We start from the raw sequence: 18,668 nt of genomic DNA on the forward strand, positions 1-18,668 counted from the left end.
TTAATATGATGCTGCCTTGGTTATTTAGTGTGTTAGGCAATAGGGTCTATATGGGTCATTGTAGCATTCTGAACACTTCGTATCTCAAATGTACCCATAAATATATTCTTCAAACATTTTTTATATAGATCTTCACATTGATTATAGAAGTTCAGTAGAGTGTGGTGAGATACGTTTTTATTCTGAAAATTGTCAAAAAGTTGTTACGAAATGTTCAGGAAAATGTGGACATTATTCCTGTGAACTAGTTGACAGATTATTATTTATAAGAGAAGAGAGAACAACCTATCAAGAGCACTCAAAATTGAGAAAAAAATCTCTTGACTATAGAAATCATGAGCCTCTAAATTTAGTTTATGCCACAAAATGATTTTTTTTTTAGTTGTCTGTTCAGAATGAATAAACCATACAAAATAAGGTCTATTGAATTCATGGCTTTGTAAAAGGCATAAACAAGTTAAAGAGGAGGTCATTTTTATGATTTTCCCTTAAATACAAATTTAGATGTAAAACTTATAGAGCTATCAAGTTTAGCCAGGAATGTATCAATTCTTGGGTTTCTGTCAGAAACTTGACCACTAAAGTTGAATTCATTGGTGTCCCATTTGCAAGGTTTTTTTTTTCTCCCTTGTTAATTTTTTGAAGTAGTATATATAAGCAGTCCCCAGGTTATGAATGAGATCTGTTCCTAAGCATGTCTTTTACTTTAATTTGTAGGTAAGTCAGAACAGTTGCATACAGTTCTTATTTAGCCTTACTTTAGTGCAAGAAAAGGGTTGAAGCCTTTGTGTAAATATAAAAGCTTCACGTGCAGCAAGTGAACGTGATTGTGGCGAGGAATTTAGAGTACCGCTGGGTCAATCATTTCAAGTGAGAGCAGATTAAATTAAAGGACAAGTTTACATTGTCTGTAGTCAGATGTTCCTAACCAGGAACTTAACTGTACTTAGAAAACAGTGATATCATTAGATAAAATTATTTTATTGTATCTGTTCCAAATTTAATGAAATTGGTTTTTATATGATTAATGATTATATAAAACACTTAAAAATAATACCCTTAAGCTTGTAATTTTTGGTGTGGGGGAAGAAAGACCCCTATTTAAAGATTTAAAATGATGTTTGACTTTTTTAAATAGAAATGAATCATCTATACTGATTCTCTCTTTGGATCCATTTTCAACATTTAAACTACTGTATTTTTTTCTGCATTGTTTCTAGTTTATTAACCTTGCAAGAACTCTTCAGGCACATATGGAAGATCTCGAAAGTAGGTGGAATTTCCCCTCCCCAGACTTGTTGAATTTACTTTTGCAAATTAAACCCACAAAGCAAAACCTAAGTATTAAGTATTTCAACCAAATTAGAGCTTCATTCATAGATTTGATAATAGCAAAATGAACTGTTAATCCAACCTTAATCTGTTAGAATTTTTTGGCGGAGGTAGAAAAGAAGTTGTATACCTTATTCAATTTCTTTAGGTAATAGAAGATTTCACCTGGGTTTAAGTATGGTTCTGGGAAAGGGAGAGTTCTCTTCTGGTTGTGGGTTCCTAACAGAAGCCATAGTTTGTTTTTTGTGCTCCTTGTTCAGATCCTTATGGTACCTTTCATGAGGTGTCACCTCCACCAGCAGCTCTAATATTTTAAGGTTACATTCCAGAATCGGTTTCTGCCTGGGGTCGTATGTGAAGGCACTCAGTGCCCAAATCTTTACAGGCATCTGCACAGCATTCCCTCTTTTCAAGGAAGAACATCATCTAGGGTGCTTCATACCAAGTGGACATGGATATTGGTGGCACTAAAACAGTTCCTGGGAATCCAAATATTACCCCATCAACACCTATTTTACTTTTTAACATTAGCTTTCTCATTGTCCATTTGCCAGTAGACTCTTTGAAGTGTTTTTAAATGTGCATTCGTCGATTGATTTCTCTAATTCCTTTGCTTGTCGTCAAAACACTTGTTGGGTGCCTAGCATTTTTACCTTTATATAGAGAAAGCTCAGCATCTTTTGAAGTAAGATTTGAGAAGGATTTAGTCCTCATAAGAAAACGTTTAATTCTTCGAATATTTAAAGACATGAGGTTTTATCATTTAAGCTGTTTGTTGTTATGTGCCTTCGAGTCAGATCTGACTCATAGCGACCCCTCCTTGGGTTTCCGAGGCAGTATCACTACAGAAGTAGATTGCCCAACCTTCCTTCCGAGGAGTGGCTGGTGGGTTTGAACCACCAGCCTTCTGGTTAGCAGTCAAATGCCTTAGGCACTATGCTACCAGAGCTCCCATTTAAGCTGTACTGTTTTAAATTTTTGCAAATTAAACCAACAAAGCAAAACCTAAGGATATAAAGATTTTGAATTACAGCCAGACTATACGTTTTCACAATTTTATTTAGTATATGCAGGCTTTGTTTGGTGTCACTTTTTCCTTAGTACCATTTTAGTTCATATCCCTTATGTTAGCTAATATACAGGTCTCTCTTTTAATAATAATTTATATGTTTTCCAGACATGATAATTTCATTCAGTGTAAATTTTTCTCACATATTTTAAATTTATTTTCCTTAACAATAGCAGTGTCTATTCCCAACATGTAAGAGAGAAGGAAAAAATGGAGGTGAAATATACCCAGACATAGCTGAGAGTGCAATTGTGAGTGCTATAAGTTGATTCTTCAGTACCAGAGTGTTAATATATTCTGAATAGTTTACAACTGAATTTTCTTTATCTGTGGGGTTAACCAAATAAAAAGCATGAGAAATTCCTGAAAAGCTATTTTATAGTTTGATGCTTCTCCCAGATAGAGTGTAAAACTTAACCAGCAGGTTTGTCTTGTTCATCAGTTGGGTATACAGACTTGATACTATTTATTTAAAATAAATTTCAAAATTATGCGAGATAAATGAGTAAATTTTGAAATACGGAGATTTAAATTTCATCTGTAAGTGTTGCATCATTTATTTTACTGTATGTTGATTCCATTTGCTGGGTGCTGTTAAATTGTCTTATTATTAATATAAGAAGAATGTACATTAAACCTTTCTGTCTTTGATAGTAGGGAAGATGGTGATTAGTTTTTTACTTTGGTTATTTTTCATTTTCCTTCACATGCAAAGCAGTTTACAGGATATATAGTTTTATACTCAATATGTCATTTCAAAAGACAGTCTGTGATGTTTTATGTTAACTCTTGAGCCACTAATAGCTCTTATATTAGTTCAGGTCAGAAATGTTGCATGAGTGGTAAGTTTCTGACACTGTGGAGAAATAAATAAATAATCTCAGCAAGGTTTTTACTAACTCCAGTTATTTTAACTTAAGCAGTGACATTAAATACAGCCTTTCTTTTGGCATTTTTAAAGACATAGCTTTGGTATAAGTTGCAAGAATGCCCATAGTTAGTTAGTATATGTGGGTATATATATACACATGTATGCATGTACATTTTTTTTTCCTTCTCCTCGGCTGCCTCATACATGGAGCAGTAAGAAGCCAGGTTGTACTCAGGTGTGTAAGAGCACTTGCCTTAAATCCACTTTGTCTCAAACTTACATATCTTTAGCTTTTATGAGCACAAAGTGATCTCAAAAACTTTAGAAAAACACTCTTGAACCACATTTTTAAAATTTTCATTTTTATTTTATAAGACGTATATAACATCACAAAAAGATACAGGTTTGGGGGTGTTGTGAATGGCATCACCCACAATCAAACTCACTAAATTAGGATTTTAATTTCAAAGTCATTGCTATTCTGGTTTCGTATTTACATCTCCAATTCTTACCTCCATTAAAATCATTCTTGAACATCCTGTTTTCTTTCAACAGCTTCAGAGGATGATTCAGAAGAAGATGGAGACCATAACAGAACATTTGATATTGCCTAACTTCTTATAAGACAAATGGATTATCTGTGAACAAGTGTTTATTAAAATTGGCAATTAAGTATCAATTTTGTGGAGGAATGCCTACTAAAATATCTATATATAAAATGAATATATATATACACATGTATGCATGTATATATATATTCACTCTCAAGTGTTGCTGAATTAAAATTTTACTGCTGGACCTTTTAACATGGCCAGTGAATCTGATGTTTTATAAACTGGTAATCAAAGTGTTTTTCTTTTAGGTGAGTGGGAAAGTGTTACCCTTGTTTTAAATATCTAAGCAGTGCCCACCTCCAACTCTCAAAATTTTGTGTTCTGATTACTGTAGTTATATTTATGAAAAAAGTTCGTGTTTTACTCTTGCTAGTGAAAAAAGTCGGGCAAAATATGTTTTCAAAGTAAGCTGCCAAATGGCATCTATTATTATTTCCTATTATTTTGCTTTAAGTTGCAGTCTCATTTTGCTAATCATTTGCTTCCAGTGTTTAAGAAAATTGAATGGGGAGAAGGTTCTAAAGAACATTGTATTAGGTTCCCAAATTTAATTTGAAGTGTAAATTCACCTAGCAATAAAATCTAATTTTTAACTAGGTATATAAATAGAAAATATGTAAAAGATAATTTTTTTCCCTTTTTTGGTTGATTTTCAAAATGCAGATTATATTTGATTAGGCCATAGTATTAGCTAATCTTTTAGGAATACTGCAGCTATAAATTATACAGAATTGCCAGCAAAATGCTATTTGGTTAAAAAAAATTATTGCAATCTCAAAGTAAAGGAATATTTTAAAATCCCACATTTGAAGTTTCAAACACTGGTTTTCAATGTGTTTTTTTAGTGCTGTCATTTCTTTATGGATAAATACGATATAAATAAACTGTTTGAATCTTGGTTGTTTTAAACTATTCTTTGGTAAGTCTGAGCATTTATTTAATGGTCTATTAATATTTTTCACTACCTTTGGAGAGCAAATGAACATTATACCTACTCACCATGAATAAGTCTAAACTGTGGTCATGAGTTTTGTATACTTCCATGACACTGTATTTTCTTCTGTCAGCACCCATAAAAACCATCTCCAGGTGGTTTCAGGTTATATTCTGTGTTATCACAACAAACTGCTTTCTCAGAAGTTAAATAAAACTAGGTATGTACTTTCTCAAATATGAATGATCCGTTAGCCCAATTTTACATCCTTTTGTTGGTATTATGAAAAACAGCTCAGGATAAAGCACATACTGATTGGTTTATGTTAGTTTGAAATGTTTTCTTTTTGAACTGGTGCTCAAAAATAAATAAATAAATAGAGCTTCGAACCAGATAGCCAAAATTTTTAATAAAATTTCAAATTCTCACTTTATAAAACATAAAAATGTTTCTAAAAGACATTTGTGTAATTCGTGCCTATTATCTTTGCATTGCCTTTCTTAAGTCAAAAATACATCTATTCTATAGCCCATTAGGGATGGTTTGAGTTGGAAACATTTGTAGTTTTATTATAGTTCACTTGGAAAATTAAATGTTTTGTGCTTAACCTACAAATATTTTTATTTAAAAATCTTAACTGGTAGGAAATACTCCATTTGTTGCACATACAAATTTCTTAGTTTTGTTAAATGCTAAATGACAGTGAGACAGAGACAATGGCTTGAGCCATATTCTCGTAGTTCTTTAAATACTGTCACATTAAATTTTGATCCAGTGTAAATGTGACACTAGAGGAATAAGAAAAAAATCTTCAGTTACTCATTTTAAACAAAAATAAGGAGACCACACACTGCTCAAGGCAGAGTACAAATACCTAAGAAAACTTTTTCAAAGTAAAGTATTTCTGTACAAGATCTTATAAACATAAGAATTGTCACTATTAGCTTTAGAACAATATGGTTAAGAGAGCAATTCTCCATTCTGAATGTAAACATACCTACCTGTTATTCTTGATATTAAAAAAAAAAATAAGAGGCTTGAATGGTCAAATATCTTGACCACCCAATAGATGGAAGAACCTGTTAAAGACACTCTCATATGTAAAGAAAATTAAAATGTAACCTTTCATCACCAGGGGCCTCTAGACAGGCTTAAAAAATGAAATCAAACATGGAAAAATGAAACCAGTTTTAAACAGCCATTTTATAAGAGCTGTCATTAGATACAAATTGTTGGAAAGTATAGCTAAAATTGTAAAGGAGTTGGGGGGGCGTTTCTAGAGCAGCCCTGCTAATAAAACTTTCTGCCACATGGAATTGTTCTACTGTCTGTGCTGTTCAGCATGGTAGCCATTAACCAAATGTGCCAGTGCAACTGAGGAACTAAATTTTAAATTATATTTAATTTTAATTTTAATAGCCATATGTAGCTATTGACTACTGTATTTGACACTACAGTGCTAGAGACTTGATATGGTCATAGAGAGTTTTAGGGAATAGATATGAAAGTCCTTAATTCTTAGAGAATTGGTAGAATTTGGTTAAGAAAAGCAGGATGGCATCCCAGGTCAATGTTCACTGTTAATAGCACTTTTAATTAGCCTATCAGTGATAAAACAGATAGTCACTACACAAAACCTTGGAAATTTAAAGCTCTTACAGAGTATAATTTGTGTTAATCTTTGTTTCTGTAATATAAATGTAGTTTAACACTTGCTCTTTCAGTACCACAAAGCCATATTGTTACAGTCTTCTGTCATCACTGTAGTTATTCATGTTTCATTGCAAAAGTGATATTCTGTTTGAAAGGCTGTTTTTGATTCATAGTAGCAAATGACAACAAATGGGAGGAGTTGGACTTTGTTGCCTTTGGTCAAACTAGTGAGATGGTGGTACTGTATTTTTACTGAAGTAACACGCATGGTATATATTTGGTAAACTGTGTGACCCCTTTACACATTAGTTTCCCATGTGTGTTACACGTGTGTTTGTAATATGTGACAATAAATCTCCCCTTAAGATAACTGATAGGATAGAGATTAAGGAGAGATTACTTTCCTTGAGTTTTTAAGCTTCAAAATAGTAAATTTTATGTGTGGGCCATACGTTCTTTATCTTTTCTATCATTGCTTTTGATCTGCAAAGGAGGATTAAGAAATCACTCTTGTATCAGCTTTCATATTTATTTTTTTTTACCCCCAAAAGGATTTTTGTCACTGTTGTCTTAAATGTACAATAAATTACTGTACACTTGAGCATCTTCAGTCTTTGCTATACAGTTTTATGTCATTGAAAGATAAGATTTATGAATGGTTGAAGAGCATTAAATACCTTGGATAGGAAAACTTAAAGTGGAAAGAGAAATTTTCTTAAAAAGATGCTATGCTTTTCCCATGTCTTCTTGGACACAGCTAAATTTATTGCTTAATAAAATTTGTAAAATGTTACTACAAAGTTGAATCATTTGTGATCAGTGCTAAATACTGGTTGTCCAAAATGGTATGTCTGAAAGTAATGAAGTTCTAAAATTATGCTAAGGGTGGAGTGTTAAAATTTGCAAAATCTACATCTAAATTGGAAAGAACAAATATTAGAGAAATGAATCATCTGTAAACAGCATCACAGATATATTAATGTGTAACTTATATTGGAAAGTCAGGCTTATTCTCCTACATTATGTTTACTAGTAAAGGAGCAAGACCTAGAAACTGCTTAAACTAAACAGAGTAGGTAGAATCTTTTTTAAATGAAACTAAAAACTCATTCATTGTGACTCATGGTGTGACAGAGTAGAATGCCTCAGGGTTTCCATGGCTTTAGTCTCCCCAGAAACAGGTTACCACATCTTCAGCAGAACAGCTGGTGGGTTTGAACCATGGATCTTTCTGTTAGCAAGCCAAGCACTTAACCACTGCACCACCAGGGCTCCTTAAAATATAAACTATGGTGGTTCACAAAATGGGAAGGGAAGGAAGAATAATAAGTAAGCAAATTGGGTTTTGATTTTTATCTGCTTGAGCTTTAAGCTTCATTCAAGTGAAAGAAAGGTCTTACATATGGGAGGGAGGGAGTGTTTAAAGTCACTATATCTCAGGTCATTCCATTCTAAAATCTTTATAATGAACTTGGAAGGTTAATGTTTGGCACAATTATTACATGAAAATGATGTCACTGGAGAAAGGAAATGTACCATAAAGACTAATTTTCAGTTTCATGTTTTGTATCTACACAGAAATCACCGATAAGGTATATACTTTTGATGTCTTTAACTTGAGATTACCAAAAATTTAGTCAAATTGAGCAGCATATTCATTTTCTTCTGGAACCACCAAAACACAGTCGTCATTATAAGGTGATTGGGATGTAGTTGAAAAAACTGTGGTGAAACCATAACCTGAATTTCTTTTGTACAGGAACCATATGATTGCTCCCAGAACTGTCAGAATTACTGTGCTAACAATCACCAAAGCTGATATTAAAATATGGTTATCTGAAAAGGAAAAGACAAGGAGATCAGGCTATATGAATTGGAGCACAGGCATAGTTAAATAAAAGTCACAAAAATATTACCCTATACTGATCATTTTCCAAGCCGACAAAAACAACAAAATTACACATTTATTACAGCATATCAAGATTGATATTTCTTACCTTTTAAAATGGCCAGGAGGAGCTCTGGTGGCACAGTGATTAAAGCATTTAACTGCTATCCAAAATGGTAGTTTAGACCTACCAGCCACTCCACAGGAGAAAGGTGAGGCTGTCTGTTTCCCTAAAGATTTATAGCTTTGTAAGCCCAAATGTTTTGTAGGGACACTGAGTGGGAATCGATAGCAGTTGGTTTAAGCTTTTTGTTTGTAATGGCTAGTGAAATTACAAGTAAATTTTGCAGTTCTCTATTATAAGATGTTAAAATGGAAATTACCCACTTGGAGGCTACACAAAAATCCTGTTTGTTGGCTTTTTCATTCCTGATCTAACACTACAGATTCAAATGTGCTCTCTTCAGGCTTTGAACTTTTCACTGGGAAAACACCAACAGTGGCAGTAAGTTAAGTATCTTTTTGTTTCTTTGCATTTATGTAACCCTGTATTTGTGTGTGTTCCTAAAGTTCTCTGTCCAATCTTGTTCTTAGCAATTCAAAATTCTTACACTCTTCATATGAATTTAGTGTAATCTGTACAGTTTCTTTTTGTTTAGAAGTTAGGCATAAAATAATTTTTGGAAGATATTTGCATTATTTATTACTAGTAATAAAAGACCTCAAGTTAGTTAAAAGAAGTAATCTCAGAATTTTTCTTTATAGATGTATTTTTACTTTATGATTATTTAAATATTGTACTCATTATTTCAACTGGTGATTGGGAAACAGATTTGGAAAAATTAAGACTGGTAAGAGAAATCTGACCAAAGATCGATCATTTTAGGAGGTAACAGATACCACTGAAATGTTTAAAATATTGGCATGCTTCTTCAAACCACAGTTAGGAGGAGTGAAAAAATGGCACAACTGAATTCTTTTTTAGTCCTCAAACAGGTAAAATTTTGTCAATTTGGGAAGGTATAGTGACTGCTAATCAGAAGGCTGGCGGTTCAAACCCACCAGGCACTCCTTGGAAGGAAGATGGGCAATCTACTTCCGTAATGATACTGCCTCGGAAACCCAAGGAGAGGTCACTATGAGTCGGATCTGACTCAATGGCAGTGACTTTGTTTTGGGAAGTGGTGTTACGTGTTGAGGTCAAGTAGATTCTGACTGCAATCTCATGCTCTGTAGTGTTTTCAAGGCTATGTATGACCTTCCAGAGCAGATCACCAGCCTGCATTCCAAGGTGCCTCTGGGTGGGTTTTAACCACCAACCTTTCAGTTAGTAGTCAAGTACTTAACTGTTTGCTCTTGCCAGGGTCTCTTGTGTTGTTATGTGCTGTTGAATTGATTCTGACTCAGAGTGACTCCATGTAATGGAGTATAACTGCCCCCATAGGGTTTTCTAGGCTGTAATCTTCATGGGAACAGATCACCAGGCCTTCTTGCAGTGGCCTTGAACTCCTTTCACTTGGCAACTGAGCACTTAACCAATGTGCCACCAGGGCTCCTTAGAGAACATCATTTTTTTAATCTCTTTTTTTAAAAAAAAGTTGGTGTGGAATTTCTATATTATCTACTCTACACCAATGGCACTTATATTCCTTAATTTATTTTTTGTCAGTGTTAGTTCCATCTAACATATTAAATGTTAATTTGCCCTTAAAGGTAAGCCCCATGAGTGCAATCTATATTGTTCACCTAATCTTCAGCATCTGTATGTACTAGGTATTCGATAATTAGATACTGAATAATAGTCAATATTAAAGCAATAGGTGATACAGCTATATATGAATATATCCATTGATAAAATAGTACTCTCCATTATAACCTTGGAAGGAAGATAGGGCAATCTACTTCTGTAGTGATACCACCTCAGAAGCCCAAGGAGAGATCGCTGTAAGTCGGATCAGACTCGACGGCAGTGAGTTTAGGTTTTTTTTTTTTTTACTTTTTTGTAATACTGCAGTTAATAAAAGCAAATATTTCAGAATTTGGGAAGCTTTCTAACTTTACAAATTCTCTGAATTTAAAAAGATACAAAGTCATTTTGTTGTGTAATTTTGCCTTTAGAAAGTGCACATACTTGTGTAATTGTCAATTATCTCCAACTACACCTCTTTAGACCTGACTTGCAAATAACTACAACCTGAACCACTGAAAGAGATTCTAAAGCAAAACCTTGACCATGTAAAGCAAAAGGCCATTTTCTGACTTGAAGCACTTAAATGGAAAAAAGTCCAAAACTTCTGCAAACTGAGCTACCTTAAATGGGATTCTTTCATAGTTTTAGAGATATTTGTATCTTAAATTGGTCCATATGATTTTACATGTTCCCATTGCAAACCAAACCAAACCAAACCCACTGCCATCGAGTCAATTCCAACTCAGTGAGCCTCATAGGGTTTCCAAGGCTGTAAATCTTTATGAAAGTAGATTACCTCATCTTCCTCCCATGGAGCAGCTGGTCCCATTGCACTTGGAATTTCTGTAATCATGAAGCTAACAGTTTTTTTTTACACAACCCATCTTCATTGTAGCATGTTAATTTTACCAACGTGAACACAGTAGTTTTACTTCAATCTCAATGAACACCGGAAGGAAGATGGGGCAATCTACTTCCGTAGTGATACTGCTTCAGAAACCCAAGGAGGGGTCTCTATGAGTCGGGTCCAACTCAGCACATAACAACAACAACATTAATGAACGCACAGTCCACTTCTAACCAACATGAGTCATGTTCTAAAGACAAGGACATTATGTGAAGATGGAGGATGACTACGTCATCACCAAATCACACATTATGTAACTACCAAATTACCTTAACTTCCAAACCACTGAGAATCACACCCCAGCTAAATTGATATATAATCATCACAGCCAGCATTACTCACCTACCACCTTGGCATTCATTATTGCCATATGTCATTAATACACAAAATACATTTTTTTACTATTGTAAGAAATTGGGTAATGAAATAGTCCTTAAATGAGGCATAGGTGTAACATTCATAATACGTAGTATCTACTTTTAAATAGTGATAGTGATTACATGATCATAGCTTAATGAAGAAAATAATCTCAACTAGGACTTTTGGTGGCGTAGTACCTCAGGCATTTGACTACTAACCAGAAGGCCAGCAGTTCAAACCCACCAGCCTCTCCAGCAGATTGGGCAGTCCACTTACATAGATACACCACTTTGGAAACCCAAGGAGTTGTCGCTATAGTCAGATCTGACTTGACAGCAGTGAGTTAGGTTTTTTTGGCTTATAGTTTGAAAGGGTTTTACAGTTGAAAATGATAGTTATTTATAGACTCAATCACACAACTTGCAAAAAAAGTAAAAGATCAGTTGTCCTAAAAATTGGACAGCATTCAAGATTGGTCGCACATGGCCAGGAAGTATATATGTTGTTTGTATTTTCCCATTTTTCAAGTGAACGAACAGTGGCTAGGCTGCTTGCTACTAAATATGGTAGAAAGTCAATCTCAAGGCAACCAGCAGTGTATTAGATACATAAGGTTTCCACATGGAGCAGAGGATCATTCCAAATTATCTATTATTCACCACATAGTTAAAAGAGAAAAGTCCATTTGACAGCACATAATGACTGTTAGCTAGTCCTGGTTTTAAAATAAGAAACCTTCCATTGTATAACAAAAAGAAACTTGTAGCAGACATACCTGGGGTAAAACAAGCTTTCACTTCCCAATCATTTCTCAAACACCATGCAGTGTGTTTTCAGTCTTGCAGTGGCAGAGATCATCAATGACCTCTATGTGACTAAACACATAAACATGGAAACATTCCACTTTTATCTGCTGCAACTGAATAAGCCATCCAGCCTTGAAATTTTTTCCTAACTTGGGTTCCATAAAATTGCTTTCTCCTTTTCCTTTTCCATACTGCTGCTTCCCAGTCATCTTTCTGTACTCCTTTCCCTCTGAGATGGTTTTGAAGACCCATTATAATTTTACTTGTTCTTTTCTAAATGGTTTCCATTTTCCTTTATTATTTTCAAAACCAAACTCACTGCCGTTCAGTCAGATTCGACTCATAGTGACCTTGGGTTTCCGGGGGAGTATCACTACGGAAGTAGATTGCCCAGCCTTCCTTCCAAGGAGTGGCTGGTGCCACCAGCCTTCTGGTTAGCAGGCAAAATGCCTTAGGCACTATGCCACCAGGGCTCCTTGGAAATACACGTACATAGTTTAAAAGTCTACCAGGTATGTAATGAAACAACACTGGACTCTTGCCATGCCAGGCCTCTCCCTAATTGCCACATTTCAAAAGTAACCGTATCTTTCTTGCCTCCACTTTTCTAAATAACATGCTTACATTTTTGTTGTTTTTTATAGATGTTATATATTGATTTCCTTCTATAGAAGAATGAGGATTTAGCTCTCACGACATACACACTAAACTCTTAAACTCTTCCTTTCATTCTCCCACAACACCTTCCTTCCGAGGAGTGGCTGTTGGGTTTGAACCGCAAGCCTCCTGGTTAGTAGTCAAAATGCCTCAGGCACTATGCCACCAGAGCTCCTAATTTGATCATATCAAGCCCCAAACTAAAAGAAAATGTGTGTATACTATACAAAAATACAGCAATCAGTTAAACAAGTCAATAAAAAAAAATAGGGACAAAAGACATTTCACAAAAGAAGGTATCCAAATGACGTGTAAAGGTGCTTAATACCATCAAAGCAGTGAAAATTAAAATCATGGTAAGATCGTTACAAAGAGATTTGACAGTACCATCACTGGGATGGGAGCAAATGAAACTCATACACTGCTAATAATAACATGGATGAACCAATTTGAAAAACTCCAGTAGTTCTAATAAACTATTGTTGTTATGTGCTGTTGAGTCAACCCTGACTCATAGCGACCCCTCCTTGGGTTTCCGAGGCAGTATCACTATGAAGTAGATTGCCCAACCTTCCAAGGAGTGGCTGGTGGGTTTGAACTGCCAGCCTTCTTGTTAGCAGTCAAGTGCCTTAGGCACTATGCTACTAGAGCTCCTAATAAACTATATAACCCAGTAATTTTAATCTTTGGAATATAACCAAGAAAAATGAGAATATAGGCCCCAAAGAAGATTTCTAACAATGTTCAGAGGCAGCTCTCCTCATGTTAATCCCAAATTCTGGATAATCCAAATAGCCATCAAAAACTGACCAAAAAACTTAAAACATTTTTATGAAATAAAATACATCAATAGAGAAGAGTACCATGTGTATACACAATGTGGGTGAAATTAAGCAGTATGATAAATGGAAAGACAAGTATCAGGATTACATGTGAAGTTCAAGAACAGGCAACTCTGGTAAGTGAAAAGTTACCTCTAGTGGGCAGTTGTAGGGTGGACATTTTTTGGGAAACTTTATGGATGGAGTGACAAATGTTCTATATGTTGATCTGAATGGTAGTTACACAGGAGCATACATGTAAATTCAAGCTGTAGATTCAAATTTGTGTATGTTACTCTAAATTATCTTTCAAAACTATGGCAATATGAAAATAACCAATTGGCAAGAAAAATGCCAGAGTTTCATAACAGCATGTATCATACATTGCTACTGGGAACGCAATATGATACCAATTCTCTAGAATAGCATCTGTCAGTATCAGTGAAAGATTTATTTTTGATCCAGCAATTATATTTCAAGGACCCCATTCTATAAGCAGGTTTATACAAGGTGATTTATTGCAGCATTATTTACAGTAGCAAATGTTTGGAAACAATCTAGTAGTGGTCTGAAGCTAGTTGAGTAAGTATGTATATCCACGTAATGGAAGAGTGTGCTGTTGTAAAATCTATACATAATATGGAGATAACTTTGGAATAAAAGGGCCAAATAAAACAACTGAATTTGTTTACATATTACCAAAAGAGAAACCTTAGAAGGTTAAAAAAAAAATTGACTTAAATGGTGACCAGTAAGAAGAAAGGTAGCAAAGAGTGGGTGGATACAGGATGGAAGAGAGATTTTTCAAGTGTTTGCTTTAATGTAGTGTTGATTTTTGGACCATGTAAATATATTACCTTTAAATAAATTCATTTAGTAAGCCCTTAAGGGTAGATGTTTCATGAAATATAATTACAACTGTGAGGTGGTTTTTTTAAAAAAAAAAAAGGTGTAAAGTGATTTTGCCCATGAAAACTGATAATGGAAGGTCAATGGGGAAAACTACAATTAGGTTAAAAAATAATAATTTTTATACATAACTTGGTAAGAGACCTTTCTACATTCTTATAAAAATTATTCTACTTTATGTTACATAATTAAAAAGAGATCTTTAGAAGTATATTAACACAAGAATCATAATAATATATTTTATTCATGGGAAAAACTTAATCAAAGACCATTACTTACCTGATAAATATTTCTTTTCATATGGGACTAAAATACAAAAGAATATTAAAATTAAAATTTAAATACATTTTTTTAAAAGCTGGACTTTATTAAAGGCTTTCCAAGTATTTAAAAATAGTTTTAAACTCTTTAGTAACTTAATATTAACCATATTTCTAAGTCAACTGTCCTCATTATTCTTCATTATCTGCTTTGAACTTAATTTTTTTTAAAAAAAGGACTAGTAGCCTAACAGATTCCTTGATTGTAGAACAAAGAAGATAGGAACTCAAGAAAAAGAATGATGAGGTGCGGGAAACGAGGATTCTAGTTGGAGTCTGCAGAAAACAACTTTAGTAATATTAATTAGTAATATTAAATTATAAAACTGTGACCTTACCCTCAATATGGATTTATTCACTATTTCTGATGTTTTAAAAGTTTAACTTAAGATTAAGTTTATATAATGGTTCTCTGAGGTATAGTAAATAAAAAGAACCAATTTTTAAAAAATAAAAAAATACTGAAATTTGAATGCTACTACTATAAAACCACAACAATTGTTTATCCAACCACTATAAAACTGGCTTGGAAGGAAGACTGGGCAATCTACTTTTGTAGAGATATATCTCCTTAGAAACTCAAGGAGGGGTTGCTATGAGTTGGATCGACAGCAGTTTGGGGTGTTTTTTTTTTTTTTTTTTTTTTTGTATAAAACTGTACTCGAGCATCCGGCTGTGACTGGGGGAGGAGGCTGTGTAAAATTTCAGATGTAGACAAAGGAACTAACCAGAGCCAGTTGTACTGTTCTGGTTTACAATGGAAGCAGAAGGGGGAATACTAAGGATGGAAATGGGGAAAAGGCTATTAGTGTTTTGTTTCAAGCATCCTAAATTTATATTTAAAATTACAAGTTTATTTAATGAGAAATATTTACTTTCTAAAATTTAAATATATAAAAACTATGTTCAGTGTTTAACAAGAACATCAAAATATTGTAGGCTAGGATAATTTTGTTTTTTAAAAAGCATTTTGATTGGTCAGATGAAAATTTAGGTATTAATCCAAAATAAGTCATAAACCACAATGTAATTTAACACTGATTTTTAAAAAAGGATGTTAGTTCTTATACATAATCTAATATTCTTATAAAGTAACTCAATCATTAGAATTCTGGAAACATACATGATGATTATTCTTAAACATACATGATGATTATTCTTCACTTCTACTGCTCGTTCAAATCACATGCTAAGGGACTATGATAATTGCCTTCAACAAAAGAAAATTTTGACCTGTTGCAAACTCTAAGGATAAGCAGACAGAATAAAATTGGTCTACTTCAATTACTCTGACTCCAATTCTGAAATGTAAGAGAATTTAATACTGGACTTCAAAGATACTTGGGAGCAAACTATCCTAAAATATTCTGAAATTTTATTCCCTCTATTTAATGAGGCAAACTATTCTCCAAGACAATTATCTGCAAATCAGCCCTCCTTTCTCCACCCTTCTTAGAATGGAAGAAAGTCTTCATACTTACTAGCTGCTTTACAAAGTGTTCCTTCTACAGAAGAAACTTCACAGTTTCCTTTTTTCCATTCACCTGTCTTGGTGTGCAGAAAAGCACAGGTGTCAACTAGATCCTCAGCATCATTTTGGTTTGTCCACTTATCAAATGTCATATTTGATTTATCAAACCACTTGAAACATGCATCTGTCAGATAAGAAATATTGTTAGCATTATAAAGGTATAAAAACCAGTTGTCATTGAATTGATTCTGACTCATGGTGACACCTTGTGTGTCAGAATACCCTACAGTTTTCAATGGCCGATTTTTTAGAAGTAAATGGCCAAGCCTTTCTTCCCAAGTGCCTTTGGTGGAGGGAGTGGGTAGCTGGACCTGTGAGCTTGGGACCATGGTCACAGGGGACATCAAGCTCAACTGGCATAACATACTACACAAAAACACAGTTCTACAACCTACTTTGGTGAGTAGCAACTGGAATCTAAAAAGCTTGCAAGTGGCCATCTTCATACAATGAAGTGTCTCCTCGTCCAGAGCAAAGAAGAATGAAGGAAACCGAAGACATATGGAAACAATTAGTCTGAGGGACTGGTACATCACGTGATCCTCAGCCTGTATAACTGAGACCAAGAAGAAAAAGGTGGTGCCCGGTTACCACTGCCAACCTTTTGGAGGGGGATCAGTGCAGGAGATCCTAGATAGAATAGGAGAACAATGTGGAAGAAAACTCAAAATCACTTAAAAAAAAAAAAAAAGACCAGCTTTGCTGGTCTGATAGAGCCTAGTGAGACCCCTGAGACTATGGCCCCTAGCTACTTTCAGGTCTGGAATTGAAGTCACTCCTGTGGCTTCCAGCCAAACAATAGGCATATGGGGTGAACATTTTTTATTTTTATTTTTAATTTTACTGTGATTTGGGTGAAAGTTTACAGAGCAAATTGATCTTCCATATAGCAGTTCACATACACTTCATCTCATGACTTTGACTGCAATCTCCCACAGTGCAACAGTTCTTCCCATAGCCACCCGTTCCCTGTGTCCTTCCCTCCCATGCACTCCTGCCCCCTGAGCTGTCTCCCTGTGTGTACATAGCCCTTCTATTCTCCCATGAGTGATCTCTCCAAGGAGTATATCTACCTAATGTAAATGTTCACCTCATATACCTGTCTTCTGTTTGACTGGAAGCCACAGGAGTGGGTTCAATTCCAGACCTGAAGGGCAGCTAGGGGCCATAATCTCGGTGATTCCATCGGGCTCTATCAGACCAGCAAACCTGATACCCACCCCCCTGTTTTTTTAATGACTTTTAAGTTTTTGTCCCACACCATCTCCTACTCCATCCAGGATTTCCTACAGAGATCCCCCCCTGAGTGGTTGACAGTGGTAGCCAGGCACCATCTAGTTCTTCTGGTCTTGTAGTCATACAGGCTGAAGATAGCATGATCTACCAGTCCCTTGGACTAATTGTTTCCATGCATCTTTCGTTTTCTTCATTATTCTTTGCTCTGGACGAGACCCATCATATCTAGATGGCTGCTTGCAAGCTTTTAAGATCCCAGTCACTACTTGCCAAAGTAGAATGTGGAACAGTGTTTTTGTGTGGTATGTTATACCAGTTGAGCTTATGGTCCCAAGCCCACAGGTCCAACTACTCTGGGTAGCTGGCTGTGGCCAGTAAGTGATTACAACCCTGTCCCCTGTCAGCTCTACTTTAAATCTGGAAATTATTACAGAACATACAAATACACTTGTAGAAACATTGTCTGCCAGCCCTATACGTGGTCATGGGCTGGGGTGAACATTATATCAGGTAGATAAGCTTCTCGGAGAGATCAATCACTGGAGAACAGAAGGCAGTGTACGCACAGGGAGACAGCTCGGGGGATGGCAGGGCATGGGAGAGAAGATACCAGGAAGAGGTAACTGTGGGGAGGAAGTAGGAAGAGAGCTGTTACACTGTGGGGAATTGCTGTCCATGTCATGAGACAAAATGTGTATGAACTGCTGTATGGGAAATGAATTGGCTCTGTAAACTTTCACCCAAATCACAATAAAAATTAAAAAAAAAAAAAAAAAAAGTGCCTCTGGTGGGTGCAAACCTCCAAACTTCCAGCAGCCAACAGTGTGTTAACTGTTTATACCACACAGGGATTCCTATGAAACTAAGTAAAGGTGTTAACGAAGTCTAGGGTTAAAAGTGGAAAGTTACAAGAGTCTGGTCTAAGTGTACTTACAGGCTTTAAATCACAAAGAAGAATATATCCCACATACAAGCAAATTAGTGCCTAAGGCACTTGACTGCTAACCAGAAGGCCGGCAGTTCAAACCCACCAGCCACTCCTCGTAAGGAAGATGGGGCAATCTACTTCC

General features: G+C 35.1%; 2 protein-coding genes across 2 annotated transcripts in view; one reads left to right on the forward strand and one right to left on the reverse strand.

Annotated features, from left to right (window-relative positions):
* MARCHF7 (membrane associated ring-CH-type finger 7) overlaps nt 1-3,886 on the forward strand; it is a 30,586-nt gene extending 26,700 nt beyond the window's left edge. Inside the window, exons 8-9 of the mRNA XM_007941827.2 lie at nt 1,221-1,269; nt 3,828-3,886. Of these exons, the coding sequence (XP_007940018.1) occupies nt 1,221-1,269; nt 3,828-3,886 (108 nt within the window). The remainder of the gene's footprint in view (nt 1-1,220; nt 1,270-3,827) is intronic.
* A 4,220-nt stretch (nt 3,887-8,106) lies between these two features.
* Nucleotides 8,107-18,668, reverse strand: part of CD302 (CD302 molecule) — a 34,081-nt gene continuing 23,519 nt past the window's right edge. The window contains exons 4-5 of the mRNA XM_042781071.1: nt 14,791-14,817; nt 8,107-8,309 (exon numbers count right to left, since the gene is read on the reverse strand). Of these exons, the coding sequence (XP_042637005.1) occupies nt 8,107-8,309; nt 14,791-14,817 (230 nt within the window). The remainder of the gene's footprint in view (nt 8,310-14,790; nt 14,818-18,668) is intronic.

Source organism: Orycteropus afer, unplaced genomic scaffold (genome assembly GCF_000298275.1).
Source record: "Orycteropus afer afer isolate SDZICR_OR568_19922 unplaced genomic scaffold, OryAfe1.0 scaffold00084, whole genome shotgun sequence".
Taxonomy (NCBI): Eukaryota; Metazoa; Chordata; class Mammalia; order Tubulidentata; family Orycteropodidae; genus Orycteropus; species Orycteropus afer.